We start from the raw sequence: 23436 nt of genomic DNA, 5'->3' as shown, positions 1-23436 counted from the left end.
CCCGAGTTCAAGTGATTCTCCTGCCTCAGCCTCCTGAGTAGCTGGTATTACAGGCATGCGTTACCATGCCTGGCTAATTTTTGTATTTTTGGTAGAGATGGAGTTCTGCCATGTTGGCCAGGCTGGTCTCCAACTCCTGGTGTCAAGTGATCTGCCCTCCTCGGCCTCCCAAAGTGCTGGGATTACAGTGGTAAGCCACCAAGTCTGGTGAAGATTTCCTTCTTTTAAAAAACTGGTCTTGGCCAGGTGCGGTGGCTCATGCCTGTAATCCCAGCATTTTGGGAGGCCAAGATGGGCAGATCAATCATGAGATCAGGAGTTCGAGACCAGCTTGGCCAACATGGTGAAGCCCCATCTCTAAAAATTAGATGGGCGTGATGGCAGGTGCCTGTAATCCCAGCTACTTGGGAGGCTGAGGCAGGAGAATTGCTTGAACTCAGAGACAGAGGTTTCAGTGAGCCGAGATCGTGCCATTGCACTCCAGCCTGGGTGATAAGAGCAAGACTCCATCTCAAAAAAAAAAAAAAAAAACAAAACCAAAAAACCAAAAAAACCAAAAACTGGTCTCAACACACTGTTCTTGGCCAAAAAAAATTAGAAAGGAATAAAGAAAGTTGGGTAGTATTCCACTGTGTATAAAATATACACATTTTCTTTATCCATTCATCTATTGATGGACAATTAGAGTGATTCCATATCTTGGCAACTATGAATAATGCTGCAGTGAATGTCGGGAGTGCATTACATATCTCCTCAACATACTAATTTCATTTCCTTTGGATCTATGTTGGCCCTCTGGGTCTGCAGGTTCTACATCCATGGATTCAACCAATTAAAGATTAAAAATATTTTTAAAAAGAAACAATTAAAAATAACACAACAATAAAAATAATATAACTTTTGTTGTTTTCTGAGACAGAGTCTCTCTGTTGCCCATGCTGGGTGGCAGCCTCTGCCTCTGGGGTTCAAGCAATTCTCCTGCCTCAGCCTCCTGCCTAGCTGGGATTACAGGCACCCATCACCACACCTGGTTAATTTTTTTTATTTTTGGTAGAGTCATGGTTTGCCACGTTGGTCAGGCTGGTCTCAAACTCCTGACCTCAGATGATCCGCCCAAAGTGCTGGGATTACAAGCGTGAGCCACCAAGCCCAGGCAAAATAACACAAATTTTAAAAGTATAGTATGACAACTCTTTACATAGCATGTAGGCTGTATTAGGTACTGTAAGTAATCTAGAAATCTACTGATGGTTTAAAATATATATGAGAATATGCAAAGGTTTATGCAAATATTGTGCCATTTAATATAAGGGGTATGGACATCTGTGATTTTGGTACTGGGGGTGGGGAGTGGGGGTCCGGGAACCAATTCCCCACAGATACTGAGAGACAACCTTATACCCAGTTTATATGCAGTAGTGGAATTGCTGAATCATACAGCAGTCCAATTTTGTTTCTTGAGAAACCTTCATCCTGTTTTCCATAAATGGCTGTACTACCATTATTTTAATTAGTAGGAAAACTGAAAAATTAAGCTGGGCATGGTGGCTCACTCTGGGAGGCTGAAGCGGGCAGACTGCCTGAGGTCAGGAGTTCAAGACCACCCTGGTCAACATGGAGAAACCCCATCTCTACTAAAGATACAAAAATTAGCAGGGGGTGGTGGTGGGCACCTGTAATTCCAGCGACTCGGGATGCTGAGACAGAGGAATCACTTGAAACCAGGAGGCAGAGGTTACAGTGAGCCTGGATTGCACCACTGCACTCCAGCCTATTATATGGTGCTTGGTTCAAAACAGATATTTAGTAGTAGTAATAGTAGCTGTTACCAACTACCACCAACACCAACACCGCCACTACTATTTCTACTAAATAATGGAACATGTAGACCATTAAAAATGCTAAATTGGTATTGTTATTTAATTGTATTTATCACATACAACATGATATTTTGAAGTATATACACATTGTGGAATGGTTTGATCTAGCCAATTAACAAATGTACCCCAGGGCCACGTGGGTTCACAGGCGAATTCTACCAGACAAAGAGGAGCTGGTACCACTCCTTCTGAAACTATTCCAAACAATCCAAAAAGAGGGAAACCATCCCAAATCATTTTATGAGACCAACATCATCCTGATACCAAAACCTGGCAAAGACTCAACAACAACAAAAAACTTCAGGCCAATATCCATGATGAACATAGATGCAAAAATCTTCAATAAAATACTGGCAAACTAATTGCAACAGAACATCAAAAAGCTTATCCATCACAATCAAGTAGGCTTCATCCGGGGAAGCAAGGCTGGTTCAACATATACAAGTCTATAAACGTAATCCACCACATAAACAGAACCAAAGACAAAAACCACATGATTATCTCAATAGATGCAGAGAAGGCCTTTGGTAAAATTCAACAGCCCTTTATGCTAAAAACTCTCAATAAACTAGGTATCAATAGAATGTATCTCAAAATAATAAAAGCTATTTATGACAAACCCACAGCCAATATTATAATGAATGGGCAAAAACTGGAAGCATTCCCTTTGAAATCTGGCACTAGACAAGGATGTCCTCTCTCACCATTCCTATTCAATATAATATTGGAAGTTCTAGCCAGAGCAATCAGGCAAGAGAAAGAAATAAAGAGTATTCAATTAGGAAAGGAGGAAGTCAAATTGTCTCTATTCGCAGACGACATGGTTGTATATTTAGAAGACCCCATCATCTCAGCCCAAAATATCCTTACATTGATAATCAACTTCAGCAAAGTCTCAGGATACAAAATCAATGTGCAGAAATCACAAGCATTCCTATACAGCAATAACAGACTTAAAGAGAGCCAAATCAAGAAGGAACTGCCATTCACAATTGCTACAAAGAGAATAAAATACCTAGGAATACAACTAACAAAGGATGCAAAGGACCTCTTCAAGGAGAACTATAAACCACTGCTCAAGGAAATAAGAGAGAACAAAAACAGATGGAAAAACATTCCATGCTCATGGTTAGGAAGAATCAATACTGTGAAAATGGCCATACTGCCCAAAGTAATTTATAGATTCAATGCTATCCCCATCAAGCTACCTATGACCCTCTTCACAGAACTGGAAAAAACCACGTTAAACTTCATATGGAACCAAAAGAGATCCTGCATAGCCAAGACAATCCTAAGCAAAAAGAACAAAGCTGGAGGCATCATGCTACCTGACTTCAAACTATACTACAAAGCTACAGTAATCAAACCAGCATGGTACTGGTACCAAAACACAGATATGTAGACCAATGGAACAGAACAGAGGCCTCGGAGGCAACACCACACATCTACAACCACCTGATCTGTGACAAACCTGGCAAAAACAAGCAATGGGGAAAGGATTCCCTGTTTAATAAATGGTGTTGGGAAAACCGCCTAGCCATGTGCAGAAAGCAGAAACTGGACCCCTTCCTGATACCTTACACTAAAATTAACTCCAGATGGATTAAAGACTTAAACATAAGACCTAATACCATAAAAACCCCAGAAGAAAACCTACGCAAAACCATTCAGGACATAGGCACAGGCAAGGACTTCATGACTAAAACACCAAAAGCAACAGCAACAAAAGCCGAAATAGACAAATGGGATCTAATTAAACTCCAGAGCTTCTGTATAGCAAAAGAAACAATCATTAGAGTGAACCAGCAACCAACAGAATGGGAAAAAATTTTTGCAATCCACCCAACTGACAAAGGGCTAATATCCAGAATCTAGAAAGAACTAAAACAGCTTTACAAGAAAAAAACAAACAAACCCATTCAAAAGTGGGCGAAGGATATGAACAGACACTTTTCAAAAGAAGACATTTATGAGGCCAACAAACGTAAGAAAAAATGCTCATCATCAAGGGTCATTAGAGAAATGCAAATCAAAACCACATGGAGATACCATCTCATGCCAGTTAGAATGGTGATCATTAAAAAATCTGGAGACAACAGATGCTGGAGAGGATGTGGAGAAATAGGAACACTTTTACACTGTTGGTGGGAGTGTAAATTAGTTCAATCATTGTGGAAGACAGTGTGGTAATTCCTCAAGGACCTAGAAATAGAAATTCCATTTGATCCAGCAATCCCATTACTGGGTATATATCCAAAGGATTATAAATCATTCTATTACAAAGACACATGCCCCCACACATATGTTCACTGCAGCACTGCTCACAATAGCAAAGACCTGGAACCAACCCCAGTGCCCATCGATGATAGACTGGACAAGGAAAATGTGGCAGATATACACCAGGGAATACTATGCAGCCATAAAAAACAATGAGTTTTTGTCCTTTGTAGGGACATGGATGAATCTGGAAACCATCATTCTCAGCAAACTGACACAAGAACAGAAAATCAAACACTGCGTGTTCTCACTCATAGGCGGGTGTTGAACAATGAGAACACATGGACACAGGGACGGGAGCCATCACACACTGGGGTCTGTTGGTGGGGAATGGGGAGGGACAACAGGGGGTAGGGAGGTTGGGGAGGGATAACATGGGGAGAAATGCCAGATATAGGTAACGTGGGGATGGAGGCAGCAAACTACATTGCCATGTATATACCTATGCAATAATCCTGCATGTTCAGCACATGTACCCCAGAACCTAAAGTGCAATAAAATATATTTTTAAAAAATGTATCACTTCACATAATCATCATTATTTTTGTGGTCATTGTCAAATTTTTTTTTTTTTTGAGATACAGTCTCGCTCTGTCACCCAGGCTGGAGTGCAATTGCATGATCTTGGCTCACTGCAATCTTTGCCTCCCGAGTTCAAGCCATCCTCCCACCTCAACCTCCTGAGTAGATGGGATTACAGGCACATCACCTATACTCCTGGCTAGTTATTGCCAAAAATTTTAATTGCATTAAAATGCACTGTAATTTAAAGTTCCTTATTTTATATTAATTCCCTTTTTTTTGAGAAGGTGTCTCACTCTGTTGCCCAGGCTGGAGTGCAGTAGCACAATCGTGGCTCACTGCAACCTCTACCTCCCAAGTTCAAGTGATTCTCCTGCCTCAGCCTCCTAAGTAGCTGGGACTACAGCATGTGCCACCATGCCTGGCTAATTTCTGTATTTTTAGTAGAGACAGGGTTTTACCATGTTGGCCAGGCTGGTCTCAAACTTCTGGCCTCAAGTGATCCACCTACCTCAACCTCCCAAAGTACTGGGATTATAGGCATGAGCCACCATGCCTGGCCTCTTAATTTCTTTTCTGATAAATGTTAATTGTAAACTAGTTGACAAATCTCTATGATATAGTTTATAACAGTGAGGAGGAAAATGGCTCTAGGGCACAATTCTTTGTGTTCAAATTTCAATTCTGCCATATATTAGCTATGTATATGTATCTGTGGTTCCCAGTTTTCTAATCAATAAAATAAAAACACTATTATTATAACAGTACCTACTTCATAAGGTTGGGAAAACTGCATGAGTTAAAATGCTTTTTTTATGGTAGACACTATTCAGTTAAAACTCATAAACATTCAATAAATGTTGGCCATTATTATTATTACCCCAATATATTATCAGTAACATTATGAATCATGATATATATTAAATCATTAAATAGATAAAATTTTATTTGAAGGTAAAATTCAAATAATTAAGATTTTTTTCTAATTATTAGTGTGAACTAGTCTTCTATTAGATTGAGTCATATGAACTGCTAATATGCAATTACTTTTCACCTATAAAAAAAAAGTAATTTCATATGGTTGAAGCTAACAGCTTTCATCCTAACCTCTATGAACATTCCTATAAGCCTGTTAGCAGTTCCACACTAGTGTGATCCAGGGTTTAATCATCAGCTCTCTTCTCGCTCTGATCTTCCAGAAGGATAACACCCACTACTACCATGATTTTAATCAAAGACTAAAAATCCAAAGGTTTTATTTAGCCCATAGATGCATTTTATTTGGTCTACATAAAAAATTATTTCTAAACTGGAGATTTCACAAACACACACATGCTTAATTCCACCCATCAAAAAAAAAAAAATGAAACGAAATTTCTGGCTTCTCTTGAAAAAAATGGATGAACTGACAACACTGGGCAAACATTCCAAGTCTACAACTGTCTGGAACTAAGTAGCAGCTACCCCTTTAAACAGGGTGTGACCTCTCTAACTTGCTAGTCTTTTTTTTTTTTTTTTTAAGACAGAGTTTTGCTCTTGTTGCCCAGGCTGGAGTGCAATGGCACGATCTCAGCTCACTGCAACCTCCACCTCCTGGGTTCAAGCAATTCTCCAGCCTCCCAAGTAACTGGAATTAAAGGTATGCACCACCACACCCAGCTAATTTTTGCATTTTTAGTAGAGACGGGGTTTCACTATGTTGGCCAGGCTAGTCTCAAACTCCTGACTTCAGGCGATCTGCCCATCTCAGCCTCCTAAAGTTCTGGGATTACACGCGTGAGCCACTGCGCCCGGCTTCAACTTGCTAGTCTTTACGCAGCCATACTGTTCACTCATTTACAGTCATGCACTGCTTAATGACTGGAATCTGTTCTCAGAAATGTGTCCTGAGAAATGCATATATTAGGCAATTTCATCACTGTGCAAACATCAGTACATGAACCTAGATGGTAAAGCCTACTACACACCTGGGCTTTAGGGTTTGGCTATCATTCCTAGGCTATAAATCTGCAAGCTTGTCCAACCTGCAGCCCAAAACAAATTCATAAACTTTCTTAATACATTATGAGGTTTTTCTGGAATTTTCATTTTTAGCTCATTAGCTTTCGTTAGTGTATTTTATGTGTCACCCAAGACAATTCTTCTTCCAACGTGGCCCAGGGAAGCCATAAGATTGGACGCCCTGCTGTAGAGTATGTTACTGCACTCAATACTGAAGGCAACTGCAACATAATGGCATTTGTGTATCTAAACATAGAAAAAGTACAGTAAAAATACGGCATTATAATCTTAGAGAACCAAAAACTTACACGTGGTCCATCATTGACCTAAATGTCCTTATGCAGCACCTGACTGTACTTACCTGCCTAGCCGTTAGGCATTCATATTTTCAACTTCTAGTTCTACCTACCAGCAGTATGCTGATGACCACAAATCTCTATTTCCAGCCCAGACTCAGATCCAATTACCATCATCTGTGTGTCCCACAGACACCTCAAACATAAGAGGTCCCTCTCACCACCACCTCTGCTCTCCTATATGCTCTACTTCAGATGTTGACAGTAAGGCACCATGACTAACACCTGAAATCCCAGCACTTTGGGTGGCTAAGGCAGGAGGACTGCTTGAGCCTAGGAGTTCAAGACCAGCCCTGGCAACATAATGAGTTATACCTCAATAAGGCTGATTAAACATACATACATATGAGTTTTAACTCAAAAAATAACTATTAAAAAAATTTATTAAAAAAAAAATTAGCTGGCCATGGTGAGGCAGGCTAATTTTTTTAGTAGTCCCAGCTACCTGGGAGGCTGAGGTGGGAGGATCACTTGAGCCCAGGAAGTCGAGGCTACAGTGAGCCATGATCATGCCACTGCACTCCAGCCTGGGTGACAGAGCAAGGCCCTGTCTCAAAAAAAAAAAAAAAAAAAAAAAAAAAAAAAATATATATATATATATATATAACTAAAAACAGAAAGAAAGAAAGAAAAAGGGGAGGGAAGGAGGGAGGGAGGGAGATGCTGACAACATCCAACAGTAAGCCAAGCCAAGAGCATCACCCTTAGTACCCAAATTCTCTCACCTCCCATTTCCGAGCAATCACCAGTTCCTATAGATTAAAACAAATTTTTTTAGAGATAGGGCATCATTATATTGCCCAGGCTAGAGTGCAGTGGCTATGAACAGGTGTGATCACAGAACACTACAATCTTAAATTCCTGGGCTCAAGTGGTCCTCTGGCCTCAGCCTCTTGAATAGCTGGGACTACAGGTGCACACCACTGTGCCCTAGTTCTATAGATTTTTAAAAATATCAAATCTAGTCTGTTTGCCTCCCTATTACCACTGCTTTAATCTGTTTAAGGTCTCATCAACAATCACAGCTGTGTTATAATACTTTAGATAAACTGTCCACTCCAAACCGAAGACTGCTCCCACCTGTGTGTTAGATCCCACCCTCTCTTGCTTTCTCCAGGACAGTGATCCAGCAACTTTTTCCTTTCTCTCTTGCATCATCAATTCTTCCCTCTTTACTGAATCACTGCCAACAACATAGAAATGCTATTATTTCTCTTATCCTACAAAAACAAAACAAAAGCTCCCTTATTACAACTTCCCCTTTCAGTTCCAGCTATGTTTCTCATCTTCCCATTACATCAAAACTTGAATGCATTGTCTATACTCCTATCTTAAAATCACTGTTCTCAGGGTTACCAATAAACTTCTCATTATTAAATCCTGCAAATGTTTCTCAATCCTCATCTTACTTGATCTGTCAGTAGCATTTGATACAGTTGTTGATCCTTCTCTCCTCCTAGAAACACCTTTTCTTGCCTTCCAGGGTACCACATTCCCTTGGTTTTCCTCCTCCTTTTTGATTGCTTCTTCTCGATCTCTTGCTGGTTTTATCTCATCTTATGCCCTCTCAATAAATGTTGAGCACCCCAGGGCTCAGTAGTCGGACCTCTTTTCTCTCCATACTTACTCCCAAATTCTTGTGGCTTTATATACCATCTATGTGCCCATGACTCCCAACTTTATTTCTCCAGTCCAAACTTTTCCACTGGACTCCAACTGTCTACTTGACATCTCTATTTGCCTGTTTGGTGGATATCTAAAGCTTGTTTAATAAATATGTCCAAAGCTAAGCTCCTGATGCTCACATTTCCCTCACTCTCCCAAATTAGTTCCTCCTGCAATCTTCCACTTCAGTTAACGGCAACTCCATTCTTGTTACTCAACCTAGACTTGTCTTTCTGTCATATGCTACAGCTCAACCTTCAGAATAAATATACCATCATATAACAGAATATTACTTAGCAATATAAAAGGAACTACTAATATATGCAACAACATGGATGAATCTTAAAAACATTCTGCTGAGCTAAAATAAAGCCAGACAAGAGAGTACATATTGTACGATTCCATTTATGTGAAATTCTCCAAACAAAACATCTATTCTATGATGATAGAAAGCAGATCGGTGGTTGCTTATGGCCAGGGGCTAGAGCTGGGGGACTGACTGACAGAGGTATAAAGGAATCTTCTGGAGTGATGGAATCTATATCTTGATTGTGATGGTAGTTATGATATATGTTAATATATCTCAATAAAGTTGATTAAACATACACACAATTCAAACACTTCTCACTATCTCCTCATCTCCACTGCTAACTAACATGTGGGAGCACTACCACCACTCCTCTGGTTTATAACAGTCTCCTACTGCAGAAATAGTTTCCCGACTTCCACCCTTGCCCCTCTCAATTTTACTCCCAACACAGTGGCCAGAGTCAACCTGTTAAAACATAAATCACACTATGTCACCCCTCTGCTCAAAACCCTCTAATGGCCTTTTATCTCAGTCAAATTCAATGCCCACATAAAGGCTTCATATGATTGGACTTCCTGTGTCCTCTCAGATTTCATCCCCTATTACTCTCCCCCATGGTTATCTGCACTCCAACCAGAGCTGGCCTCCAGCTGTTCTTCAAATATATGACTATAAACTAAAAAAAGAAAAACAAAAACAAAACAAAGTTGTTGGGGCGGGAGGCAGAGTGGGTACGTCATTCCAGATAGAGAAATGACGTAGCCGCCCCATCTCCCTCCCCAACATAGCCATATACCTTGTTTCCTCACTTTCTTCAGCTCTTTCACTAAAAGGCACCATCTTAGTGAGTCTTACCCTAACCACCCTATTTAAAATTTCAACACCTTCCCCCTCCCCACACAAACTTCTATTTCATTTTCTCCTTTCCTATTTTATGTTTTTCTCCCCAGGTCTTATCACTTTCATTTACTTATATTTTATGAACTTATCGTGTTGATTATCTTTCTCTTTTATTGGAATGGATGACCCAAAGGGCAAGGAGTTTTATCTGTTTTGTATACCACTATATCCCCAGAATAATGTCTAAAATAGATGTTGAATGAATAAATGAATGTATCTGAACAAACTCTAGCTTTCCCTTTAATAGCTGACAGTAGAATTTGTTTTATAAATGCATGAACTGATACTTCATTTGCTTTAAAAAAACCTGGTGTATTCAATAAAAACTTCAGCACATTTAAACATATGTTCACGTATATAGCTAAAATTTGCTTTCAGTTCTAAACAAGAATTTAAGATCTCTCATTGATAACTTTTTATCAAATTTGCAGAGATTTTATGACCAAGGACCTATGAATGTGAAATAGCTCTCATTATTAACAACAACAAAAAAAAGTCTTACCAAGTTCTTTGCAAAATCCAGAATCCAGAACTAAGACTCTCATAACTACAATAGAAAATAAACTGAATATTTTGACAGTTTCAGAATTATGAATCAATTTTTTTAAATATTTAAATTGTAACTCTTATCATTTAAATCCTTCCTTAGGAAAATTTCTTGTTTTATAAGCCATATAAATATGAGAGTGCTAATGGGGAGATCAATAATTTAAAAGTAAATCAGAAGGTAGAAGTACCTTTGCTCTAGAGAGCTGAGTCTCTTCTCCTTTAAACGAGCAAACAATACAGCTTCTGAGGGTCCAAAGGAGGTGTCTCCTTAGCAACTACAGACAAGAGAATTCCATACTGCAGCCCTACCTGCACCCAGCAGCTCTTTCTTGAAATGCATTAAAATATTCAACTTCATTCAAGTAGAGTTCTGGGGTGTAGGAATTATCTGCTTTGGTTTATAAGCAGCATTATATATTTAACCTAAAAATAAAGACTCTGGGCTTTCATAAAAGGATTTAAAATGTTTTATGAAGTTAAATACAGCAGAAAATTTCAGGAGAGCATCATTATTTAAGCAGATCTGAATAAATAATATCACCAAACACAGTAAATACTTTAAGGATATGCAGAAGAAAGTATTAGAGATATCACTATTGTGTACACCAGTTTATGTTTGTTGAATATAACCTGCATCTTTCATTACTGTGTCAATTTCTGAAACAAGACAATAAAGAAAAATAACTGCAGTTCACTATCCTAGCACAAAAAGACAATAGCTGCCTAAACACCTCACATAACCTATCTGGCCTCTGTTAGACTTCATGACCAAAACATTTTAAAGCAATAAATGTATTTAATATTTATTTACCTTGGCATACCTAGCATCTCTAACAGTGCACTGTTACTTGTAGTTGGGAGAAAGTGCTAATCTCTCCTAATCTTTTCATTTCTAAGTTTCTTGGACTGCTCTAATCATAAAAGAATGATTTCTCTGAAAAGGCAAAATAACAAAACCATTAATATTAAAACTAACAGATACTCCTAACAGACAAGAGGTACTTTAGAACAAGATCATTAAAATTGATTTTTATTTTCTGGTTTAGAGTTTTCAAAACAAGATGAAATGAGAATGATTATACAGTACCTTACCCTTTCTACTGATGAACCATAGAATGCAATGCTGAAACATAGCAGTGGCAGATGGCATTGGTGTTTTTAACTATAAAAAGGATAACAGCAGAGAAATGATAGCTGGCAGACAAAACAGAAATACAGATGAAATGAATGCAAACTTGTAGTTCTTGAAGCAGAGGAAAACCTTTAAGTCAAAGGTTGCCACTAAGCTTCAATTTAATTTATATTTTGAGTTTTACACAGACAAACACTGCAACCTTCGCAATCAGTCTTTAGATTCTTCATGCAGAAGCAGAACCATACTCCTCGATAAAGAAGATCAGCAACCTTCTGTAAACACAAGCCAGCAGCAACAGCAGCCCATTACTCTCTCCCTTCACTGATTTTTATCCTTTAAAATTTTTAATCTCCAACTGCAGCCAGATCGACAGTCGTTTCAAATTGATCTACATCCACTGCAGATACAAATCCCTGCCTAACCTGCAGTACCACTTCATCTAGAACATTCCTGTGCACTCGTTCATGCAGGATCAGTTGCATCAGTTGCAAAACCATTAAAGTCATCCAGCACACAACCCAAAAGAGAAGGAAAGAAGCAGATGGGACTATGAAGAGAAAGAATCTCTTCTTTCAGCTCACCCTGGAAATGGAAGGTTTTCTGATCAACAGTTATTGTGAAGGTGCTGTCGTCCTCATCGTCTATACCAATCACAGCTCCCTGTGAAACAAAGAGCAAAATCCCAATAAGGCAAACAATGACATCAGCAATATTCACTACTGCTACAGCCCTGGAATACTCAATGCACCAACGACACTGGAAGCAAGCTAGACACAGAAAAGAGGAATCTGAGACTCTAGTTTTGCTTAAGGAGAAAGAACTAAAGGAGAGGAGCTAGCAGGACACACTAGCACCATGCATAGGTACATTCTATGCCTTGCTTAAGGGCACAGATGTCCCGGGAGGGGGAAGGGACAAACATAGAAGCTGAATCTAGAATCTGTGTTTTAAGAGTCAGCCACTGAGCCTTTCTGAACTTCAGAATGCTCTCTAAAATGGGAGTCAAAAACCTACACCTCACCAGGTTGTTGTAAGGCTGAAAGAAGGCAGGTGCTCTTCATCAGGCTGCTTCTGTGATAGTATATACTTGTTAGTGTAGAAATGTCAGGTGACATTTGCTTCAAAACATTGTCCCAACCCCTTCTTCCAGGTGCTCCCATAACCACTTGTACATTGCCCTGCAAGAGCACTTTTCACAGTATACTGTAATTATGTGTTCATATGTCAGCCTCTTCCTACTGAACCACTATGAAATCTTAGAAATCAAGGACTATTTTATTTGACACATGGCACTTAAGTACACAACTAGTATATGTTTCTAAATAAGAACATGAACAACTCTCCAAACTGGGGGTGGGCGGTCACATATAATGGGAAAATGCATTTATAAGTTATTTTGGGGAGGCGGACTGGGTAGGTTTTAACCCTTTTTAAAAAATATTTTTTTATTATTATTTTTTGAGACAGAGTCTCACCCTGTTGCCCAGGCTGGAGTGCAGGGGTGCAATCTCGGTTTAATGCAACCACCGCCTCCCGGGTTCTAGCGATTCTCCTGCCTCAGCCTCCTGAGTAGCTGGGATTACAAGTGTATGACAACACACCCAGCTAACGTTTGTATTTTTAGTAGAGATGGGGTTTCACCTTGTTGGCCAGGCTGGTCTTGAACTCCTAACCTCAAGTGATCCGCCTGCCTCAGCCTCCCAAAGTGCTGGGATTACAGAAGTGTGTCACCACACCTGGCCCCCTTTTTAAAGATATTCAACTATATGGATTCTGTGAAGACAATAGAAATTAAGGAAAGAGACAGGAAACTAAGCAAAATAGGGAATCTATTGGTCAGTGTCCTTAAGAAATAGGTATCAAGTATTCCAGAGAGAACAACTAAAGAACACAGAATAGGTCAAATGCCTCAGGTTGGTGATAAGAGAAGCAGTATGCTGTGGATAAAAACAGAGCCCTGAACAACGGGAATTGAAATCACTCAAGGGGACTCAAGTGGATCACCTGAAGTCAGGAGTTCAAGACCAGTCTGACCAACCAGGTGAAACCCCATCTCTATTAAAAAAAAAAAATGACACGTTACATGATTCTACTTACAAGAAATGTCCAGAATAGGCAAATTCACAGACTGAAAGTAGATTAGTAGTTGTCTAGTTGCTGGGAGGGTTGGGGTGAAATGGGGAATGGCTGCTAATGGGCATACTAGGTTTCTATACTAGGTTTCTTTCACATTCCAAAATGGACCATGATGATGGTTGAATAACTCTGTGAGTACACTAAAAACATAAATTGTATACTCCAAGTGGATAAATTGCTTAGTATATATACTATATCTTAACAAAGCTGTTGCAACTCACTCTACTCTCAAATGCCTGTTCTTTCTTTTGAGTTCCTTAATAAAGAACCCAAATGTAAGCTCACCAGTCACCTAGTCAACTCCAGTAGAAACAGGTCTGTACAACTTCCCCTTGTTCCATCACCACAGGTTGTGCTCATTCCACCACTAAACTATTAAGATCACCAACTTGTCTCCATCCTCTCTGCTACTGCTGTAATTCAGGCTTTCATTGTTTCTTGTTTGATAACAATCTGTCTGCCTTTAGTCTGGACACTTTACAGTTAGCTCTCAGTCCTTGCTATTGCCAGAGTAATATTTCTGAAGCACAGACTCTTATAGGAGACTCGCATGTTTAAAATCTTCCTTGGCTCTCTATGAACTAACAGATAAAGTCAGCATTACTTCATAATGTCATTCAAGGCTATTTAAAATCTGGCCCAACCAACATTTCCACTATCGTCATCCAGCTTCCTTCCGCCCCACCTCACAGAGGAGACCCTGTATGAACTCAGCCTTAACATTTCTCCCACATACCTCACTTATGAAAATGAGTTCTGTTCAACAGCTGGCAGCATTAACTATTCACTGTGATTTAGTGCTCTGTGATGACAAGATCCATGGCACTGTTATCCAACAGAACTTTCTGCAGTGATTAAAATGTTCTGTATTTGTGCTGTTCAGTTTCATAGTCACTAGCCACAAAGTGGCTGTTGAACATTTGAAATACGACTAGTGTGACTGAGGAACTTATTTAAAATTTTTAAATTTTAAAGTAATAAGGCCAGGCGTGGTGGCTCACGCCTATAATCCCAGCACTTTGGGAGGCCGAGGCAGGTGGATCACGAGGTCAAGAGATCGAGACCATCCTGGTCAATATGATGAAACACCGTCTCTACTAAACATACAAAAATTAGCTGGGCATGGTGGTGCATGCCTGTAGTCCCAGCTACTCGGGAGGCTGAGGCAGGAGAACTGCTTGAACCCAGGAGGTGGAGGTTGCAGTGAGCCAAGATCGTGCCATTGCACTCCAGCCTGGGTAACAAGAGTGAAACTTCGTCTCAAAAAAATAATAATATTATTTTAATATTTTAAACTTTTAAATGTTTAAAAATACAAAGAATTTCACTTTTTAAGGTCATTTCTCAAGCTCTATTTCTCAGCATTTGTTAAACAAAAGCAAAATTCCACATCTCCCTCTAGCTACCACTTCCCCTCACATTGCCTTCAGAGAGGAGCTTTTTGAAAATTGGTCATACCTTAACCTTTCATCCACTCCTACATGCTGGCTTTCTTCCTCTCACTGCATCAAACTTCTGCCTCACAGATCTTCAATGACCACATTACTACTCTAGGTTGGTTGCACAGAACTTCTCTGGAGGCTGGGCACAGTGGCTCACATCTGTAATCCTAGCACTTTGGGAGGCCGAGGTGGGTGGATCACCTGAGGTCAGGAGTTCAAGACCAGCCTAGCCAACATAGTGAAACCCAGTCTCTACTAAAAATATAAAAATTAGCTGGGCATGGTGGCACATGCCTGTAATCCCAGCTACTCGGGAGGCCAAGGCAGGAGAATCACTTCAAGGCAGAGATTACAATGAGCTGAGATCATACCACCACATTCCAGCCTGGATGACAGAGTGAGACTCTGTCTTAAAAAACAAAAACAAAAAAAATTTATCTGAGCATCTGTTGCTGCTGCAGAAACATTTCTCTCTGTGTACTTTAGATAGTCTATATGGGAGAAAACATTACTCTAACCGAGGCTTCTTTGAAGACTCTGGAACCTAGCTAACAGTCTCCTACTCCAATCAGATCTTGCCATGATCCTGAGCATTCTTCAATGTATATACGCACAATTGATCTGACACTCTGGTCTCTCAGTTTCCTGATTTGTTCAATGACGCAAATGAACTTCACTGGTATTCTCCTTTAGTCATTCATTTCATATGACAAAAACCCTAGACCTGCACTGTCCAGTATAATAGCCACATGTTGGGTATTTAAGTTCTAATTAAAGTTAAGCAAAATTTTAAAATAAGTCTTCAGTCACACTAGTCATATTTCAAATGTTCAACAGCTACTTGTGGCTAATGACTGTGAAACTGAACAGCACAAATACAGAACATTTTAATTACTGCAGAAAGTTCTGCTGGATAACATAGACGTGAATCTTATCATCACAGAGCACTAAATCACAGTAAATGGTTAATGCTGCCAACTATTGAACTGAATTCATTTTCATGAGTGAGGCATTATGCTAAGCAGCTTACAAATACTATCTCATTTGAAAGTAAAGTTACACTGAAATGCAACATATATACAAATCAGAAGTGTACAAGCTCAACGTACAGAAAAGTTCCCCTTGTAACACTTCTTAACCACTAACCCTACCCTCCATTCCAAAGATAAATACTATCCTTAGTTCTAATATAACAAATTAGTCTGTCTTTGAACTTACTTATTTTTGAGACAGAGTCTCACTCTGTTGCTAAGGTTGGACTGCAGTGGCGTGATCTCAGCTCACTGCAACCTCTGCCTCCCAGGCTCAAGTGATACTCATACCTCAGCCTCCTCAGTAGCTAGGATTATAGGCATGTACCACCACACACCTGGCTAATTTTTTTTTTTTTTTTTGAGACAGAGTCTCACTCTGTTGCCAGGCAGGAGTGCAGTGCTGCGATCTTGGCTCACTGCAAACCTCCACCTCCCGGGTTCAAATGATTCTCCTGCCTCAGCCTCCCGAGTAGCTGGGACTACAGGTACATACCACCATACCTAGCTAATTTTTGTATTTTTAGTAGAGACGGAGTTTCACCATGTTGGTCAGGATGGTCTTGATCTCTTGACCCCATGATCTACCCGCCTCAGCATTCCAAAGTGCTGGGATTACAGGTGTGAGCCACCACACCCAGACTAATTTTTGTATTTTTAGTAGAGACAGGGTTTACCATGTTGGCCAAGCTGGTCTCAAACTCCTGGCCTCAAGTGATCCACCCGCCTCAGCCTCCCAAAGTGCTGGGATTACAGACATGAGCCACCATGCCTGGTCCTGTCTTTGAATTTTATACAAATGAACTCATACCACTTATTTTCCTTTGTGTCTCTGGCTTCTTTCATGAAACATATATATTACATATATCAGTTTTAGGAGATACTATCGACTGGTCCTCAAAAGTGGTTGTGTCAGCTATACTCCCGTCAGTGGTATACGACAGTTTCACCTGTTCCACTATCTTCACTAATACTTTTTCATCTTAGCTATTCTTGGCAAGTAAGTAGTGACATCTCATACTGGTTTTAATTTCTACTTCCCTAATAACTGATGAGGTTAAGTATCTTTTCATGGTTTTTGACAATTTGAATATCCTCTTTTGTGAAATAGTTTAAGTTTCTTCTCCATTGACAAGACTGGACTATCTTTTTCTAATTACTTGTAGGAGCTCTTTCGATATAATGGGTATGAGCCTGTTAATGGTTATAAATTAAGCAGTATCTACTTCCACTCTGTTGCCTGCTTTAGCACTCACATAATCATATCTTTCAACAAAGAATTCTTAACTTTAATATAGTACAATGTATTGACTTTACATTTTATAGTTCTGCTTTCTATGTCTCCTTTAAGAAGTCTTTCCCAGTCCCAAGGCCATGAAAATATTCTCCTACATTATCTTCTAGAAGGCTTTACATTTGGATGTCAGGTGGAGTAAATCATCCAATTTTTTAATTTTTTTTTTTTAATAAACAAACATCATCACCATAGTCATAGCTAGCCATCACCAAAGGGGCAGATGAAAGCAAATCATCATTTCTACTGGGTTCTGTATGTTGGCTGAGAAGGCAGGAATCAGGAATGGATATTCTTGGTTCTTTATATATTTTTAGTCAGATACATGTTATACAAACACACAAACAAACACACACACACACACACACACGCGCCAGCACAATGACTCAACTGACTGGAAATAAACTGGGATTTGCCAGTCTAAATAAATAGGCTGCCTTTATTTAGGTCTTTTTTAATTTCAATAATGTTTATCATTTTCTGAGTAGAGGTCTCACCCATCTTTTGTTAACATTTATTCCTAAAAACGCAATGCCTTTTGATGCTATTATAAATGTTCTCCATTTTTAAAAATTCATGTTCTCATTGCTAGTTGTTAGGATAGAAATAGCATTGTTTTTTTCTATGACTTTGTATCCCGTTATCTTGCTAGATTCAATTCTCAATTCTAATAGTTATATCTGTAGATTCTTTTTTTTTTTTTTTTTGAGATGGAGTCTTGCTCTGGCACCAGGCTGGAGCGCAGTGGTGCAGTCTCAGCTCACTACAGCCTCCGCCTCCTGGGTTCAAGCGATTCTTCTGCCTCAGCCTCCCGAGTAGCTGGGACTACAGATGCATGCCAAACGCCCGGGTAATTTTTGTATTTTTAGTAGAGATGGGGTTTCACCATGTTGGCCAGGATGGTCTTGATCTCTTGACCTCGTGATCCACCCGCCTTGGCCTCCCAAAGTGCTGGGATTACAGGCATGAGCCACCGCACCCGGCCCATCTGTAGATTCTTTTGGATTTTCCATATGCTCAATTAAGTTGCTGTGAATAATAGTCTTAATACTTCTACTCCAATCCTTACAACTTATATGTCTTTTACTGCTTTATTCATTGGCTAGGACTCCCAACAACAAAAGCAGCCACTGGGTAGAAATTCTAAACCTTCCTGCTATACTCTCCCACCTGAAGACTCACTTTCATCTAAACTCAGTGTGCTTCCTTTCCACTTATCATAATAGAAAAGGCATCCACTCTTCTATCTAAAACCCAGTCCTTCTACACTCATGCTCTATATCCCTGCCAATTTTCAATTTCTGTCTCTCTCTCTCTTCCTGGTCTCTCTTTTTCCCAACTGCATTTACACATCCTCAAGACTCAAGTCTTTACCCTCTTTAACAACAGCCCTTTTCAATTCCATGTCCTCACCTGGCCTGCCTCTCTTATTCCCTTTTAGTCAAGATTATTCAGCTGTCCAATCCTCTAGTCCATTAATTATTTTAACGTTCCATTCCTTGGAGGATGTTACCATATCAATGGTTCATCTTCACCTTCACAACCTGGTTTGCCTGAAACAATCCTGGATTATTCCTGTTGTCCTGACTCAATAATGACTAGATCCCCTTTCATTCTCAAGTGCTTCTGGTTTAAGGGATGTGGTCACTTTCTGCCACAGCCTAGCCTACAAGGCCCTTAGTGATTTGCTCCATGCCTACTTCTCTATTCTACACTTAAATAGCTTAAGGCTTACCAATTGCCCCGAGTTCTCTCCCATCACCACATTTTCCACATGTTCTCTCTGCCTGAGACAAACATCGTTCATCCTTCCCCTCCCTTTATCCGGGTTTAGAGTACTTTTTTGCTTCTATCTGGTAAAGCAAAACTCCCTTTGATAATCTATATATAAAATGGTGTTATACTGTTAAGAAAAGTTATTTGCTATACCAACCCACAAAAATATTGTTTTTATATCAACTCCATTTCTAAGACCCATTGTGCTAACATAGTAAACATATATATCTTTCAGTGACCTCTCATGATTTTTTTTCTGAAGGTTTCAGATAGTCAACTTCTTAAAGTTCTATCAGTACTTGAGGTAACCAAGATGCCTGTTGCTCCAGAGTCACACTATCAAGGCACCAAATAGAAACCCAAGTTACACAATCTTATCCAACTGGATGAATTTCCTGACTTTCCCTCTTTTCCTTTTATGCTATACACACAGACATACTTCAGACATGAATCATCATTCTGATGCCAAAGACAGAAAGATAGTTTTGCTCTCATGGCTTGCGGAAAAGAAAGAAAGAAACAGAAATCTGGCTATTTTAGGGCCAATCTCCCTTTGCAAAAGAAGAGAAAAGTAGGCTGGTGAATTGGTTCCAAAGATAAAAAAAGAATGATGACTCCTCTGGGACATAGATTGCTCGCATGCTCCTAAAAGGAATGTAGACAGTGCTAAGAATATACAGCATAGTTACTCCCATTATAACTTCACAACCACATACTTCTCATCACTGCTTAAATGACATTAGAAGTCTACTTACATTCACATAGTGCATTTAAATATGTTCCCTGAGATTTAGGCAAAACAGATTATTACTCTTCTTTAGAGATTAAGAAACTAAGACTCAGGTTAAAAAAAATTTTTTTTTCTGTTTTTTTTTTTTTTTTTTTTTTTGAGATGGAGTCTTGCTCTGTCACCAGGCTGGAATGTAGTGGCAACATCTTGGCTCACTGCAACCTCCACCTCCCAGGTTCAAGGGATGTTCCTGCCTCAATCTCCTGAGTAGATGGGACTACAGGTGAGAGCCACCATGCCTGGCTAATTTTTGTATTTTTAGTAGAGACAGGGTTTCACCATGTTGGCCAGGATGGTCTCGATCTCTTGACCTCGTGATCCATCTGCCTCAGGCTCCCAAACTGCTGGAATTACAGGCGTGAGCCACTGCGCCCGGTCAAAAAAAATTTTTTTTTTTTTTAACAAAAAATTTTTTAAGTTTGCCAAAGGTCCAACAACTAAAAGGGAGAAGAATAGTAGGTCTTGTAACCCCTGATCCAAAGCCTGTTTTTAACAGTACATGGTGACAGTAAACAATATTCACTAATTACTTTAACAAACTTATTAAATACCTATTCTGGGCCAAGAACAGTAACAGCCAGGAGATATAAAACGTCTATGCCCTGAAGGAGCATACAGTCTAGAGAAGAGTAAGAGAATCAGTAATATAGAAGGAAGCAGAACAGCTTGAGGTTCAACCTGCTTACTAAAGAAGATGCTGCATGGAGGACCTACTTTAGCATCATTCATTTATTGATTCAACAAGTATTTATCGAATTTCTAGGCACAGTGCTAGGTGCCAGTAACAGAGTAGTAAACAATTTGCTTTGCTTTTTGTACTCAATATTTTACCTTCTTGTTCCCTCTTATATGAATTGAAAAGTAAATAACTTTTCTTCTTTCTTTTTTTTTTTAACTCCTCTTTGCTTCTAGGACTATAACTAGAGAAAGTATATAACTTTTCTACATTTTGAGTATTCTTTTGTCTTCTTTACTGATGTGTATGCATTTGGGGGGATTTTCTTTTTGTCTTATTAATATGCAGAAGTTATTTATACATATGGAGTATTAATCCTTTGCCGATTTATGTATTGTCAGTATTTTCTCTCTTGTCCATGAGTTGTCCTTTCCCTTTGACTGCAGTATCTTTTTTTGTTCAAAGATTTTAAATTTTGAATGCTGCCAAATCCACAAATATTTGCTATCATGGTTTATGCTTTCTGCTCTATTTTGACATCATAAAGACATTCGTCTATGCTTTTTTTCTAAGTTTAAAATTTCATTTTATACTTCTAATACATCTGAAATTTGTTTCTGTATATCACATGGGGGAAAGAGTAATACTTTTTTTTTCATATGGACACTCAATTGATCCAGCTTCATTTACTAAGTGATAATGTCGGATCTGTAATGCTTTATCATATACCAAATTTCCAGCTTATTCTAAGACCCAAGTCCAAATGGTTCTATTTTTCAGCTTTTTCTTCCGTTCTGCTAATCATTTCTTTCTCTTATAACACCACCATACCATTTTAATTACCATACTTTCATTTAAAAACCTTATTATCTGGAGTGGCAAGTTGACCAACTCCTTATTCTTTAAAAATATCTCTCCCCTTTCCCCAATTTTTTTTTTTGAGACAGAGTCTTGCTCTGTCACCAGGCTGGAGTGCAGTGGCGCAATCTCGGCTTACTGCAGCCTCTGCCTCCTGGATTCAAGCGATTCTTCCGCCTCACCCTCCCGAGTAGCTGGGACCACAGGTGTGTGCCACCATGCCTGGCTAAGTTTTTTGTATTTTTAGTAAAGACGGGGTTTCATCATGTTGGCCAGGATGGTCTCGATCTCTTGACCTCGTGCTCCGTCCACCTCGGCCTCCCAAAGTGCTGGGATTACAGGCGTGAGCCACCGTGCCCGGCCCCCTTTCCCAAATTTTAAATGACTTTTAGAATCACCTTGTCAAGTTCTTTGATAGCCTAATTTTGGGGATTTATACTTTTATGAGAAATTATCCATTCTCATGTAAGCTTTCAAATTTATTGGCAAAAATTGTTTGTACTAGCTTGCTGTCAATTTTTCATCCCTACTATGATCACTAATCACTAAAAATTCTTTTTTCATTCTTAATATTATTTATTTGTGCCTTTGCTTTTTTTCCTCTCACTCTAACCAGGGTTTATTACTTTTTTCACAGAATCACAGTTCAATTCGTTTATGCTCTCTAATGTTTATTTCCCATTTCATTAATGTATTCTTTTTGTTATTTTCTTCTATTTCCTTTTGTAATACTTTTCTTTCCCTAATTAAAAAAATTTAATGCTTAGATCATTAATTCTCAATCTGTTTTATAATATATTCATTTAAGATTATAAATCATAGACTTCCATAGATGCAGTTTTAATATGTAGTTCTTTCATTATCATTCAGATATAAATATTTCACAATTTCTATTATGATTTCTACTTTCACCAATGAATTATTCAGAAGTATGTGCGTGAGATGGGTGGCTACTGTTTTGTCAAGGGATTTCTAATTTATTCCACTGTTGTCAAAAAATGTTACCTATGTGATACTGTCTTTGGTATTCTCTTTTTCCATAACAATTTAATTTATTTTCTTAGTATTCTATGTCTGATACTAATTCCGTTTCCCAGCTTTCTTATGGTTAGCACCTGCCTGGAATATATTCTTCCATCACTTTCTTTTTCACTTAATTTGTAATTTGTAATTAGGAAACAGTATAAACATTCATAAAATATAGCACTAATGACATCTAGGTACCAATCACAGAGATTAAAAAGATGTTTACATCTAGCCCAAGGGAGGATATTTTCAATATTAAATTCATAGAGAAGACAAAGAGCTTACAAAAAGGCTACTGAATTAACAACAAAAGCCAAAATAAATAGAGTGACTTTTCACAGTGTAATGACAAGACAATTGATAAAAGTTCTCACCAGATACAGATCCAAGGGAAAAGGAAGACATTCTTAAGGTTATACATTAACCTAAAAATAATACCTTATTGCACTGTGACAAAAAATGTCATGGTATCAACGAAACAGGGCAGTAACAGAAGTCAGTGCTGAAAATATTAATATTCTGTCATGGTATACTACTGACTCCTCTTGTGATAGACTAAAAGAAAAGTGGATAATGCATCCCTCAGGAAATCACATTCAATTCTGGTAACTAGCACAATAGGGAAATGAAGTACTCAGTTTCATTGGACAGAGTAAAAGAGAGTTACTCTAAATCATATGTGGATTAATAGTTTTCAAAGATGTATAATATATTTAGCATTAAAACTTAGTTTAATATAATTTATCTTTCTTTGATGGTTCCTAAGGTCCTTTAGAATTCTTCAGAATCTGAGATTCATCTGTATTAATAGC

General features: G+C 38.8%; 1 protein-coding gene across 7 annotated transcripts in view; it reads right to left on the bottom strand.

The window, feature by feature from the left end:
• Positions 1-23436, bottom strand: part of OSBPL9 (oxysterol binding protein like 9) — a 209562-nt gene that overhangs the window by 136251 nt on the left and 49875 nt on the right. For 6 of the 7 annotated variants that reach the window (XR_001104578.3, XM_012434521.3, XM_012434520.3 and 3 more), the window contains exon 3: positions 12177-12255. The exons of the other annotated variant lie outside the window; for it this stretch is intronic. Coding sequence is in view for 5 of the 6 variants with exons in the window: in XM_012434521.3 (XP_012289944.2) it covers positions 12177-12255 (79 nt within the window). In the remaining variant the exon portion in view is untranslated. The remainder of the gene's footprint in view (positions 1-12176; positions 12256-23436) is intronic. 7 annotated transcript variants of the gene reach the window in all.

The sequence above is a fragment of the Aotus nancymaae genome, unplaced genomic scaffold (assembly GCF_030222135.1).
Source record: "Aotus nancymaae isolate 86718 unplaced genomic scaffold, 86718_ANA_hifiasm-v0.15.2.pri h1tg000007l, whole genome shotgun sequence".
Lineage (NCBI taxonomy): Eukaryota > Metazoa > Chordata > Mammalia > Primates > Aotidae > Aotus > Aotus nancymaae.
This window is presented reverse-complemented; position numbering and strand designations above follow the sequence as displayed.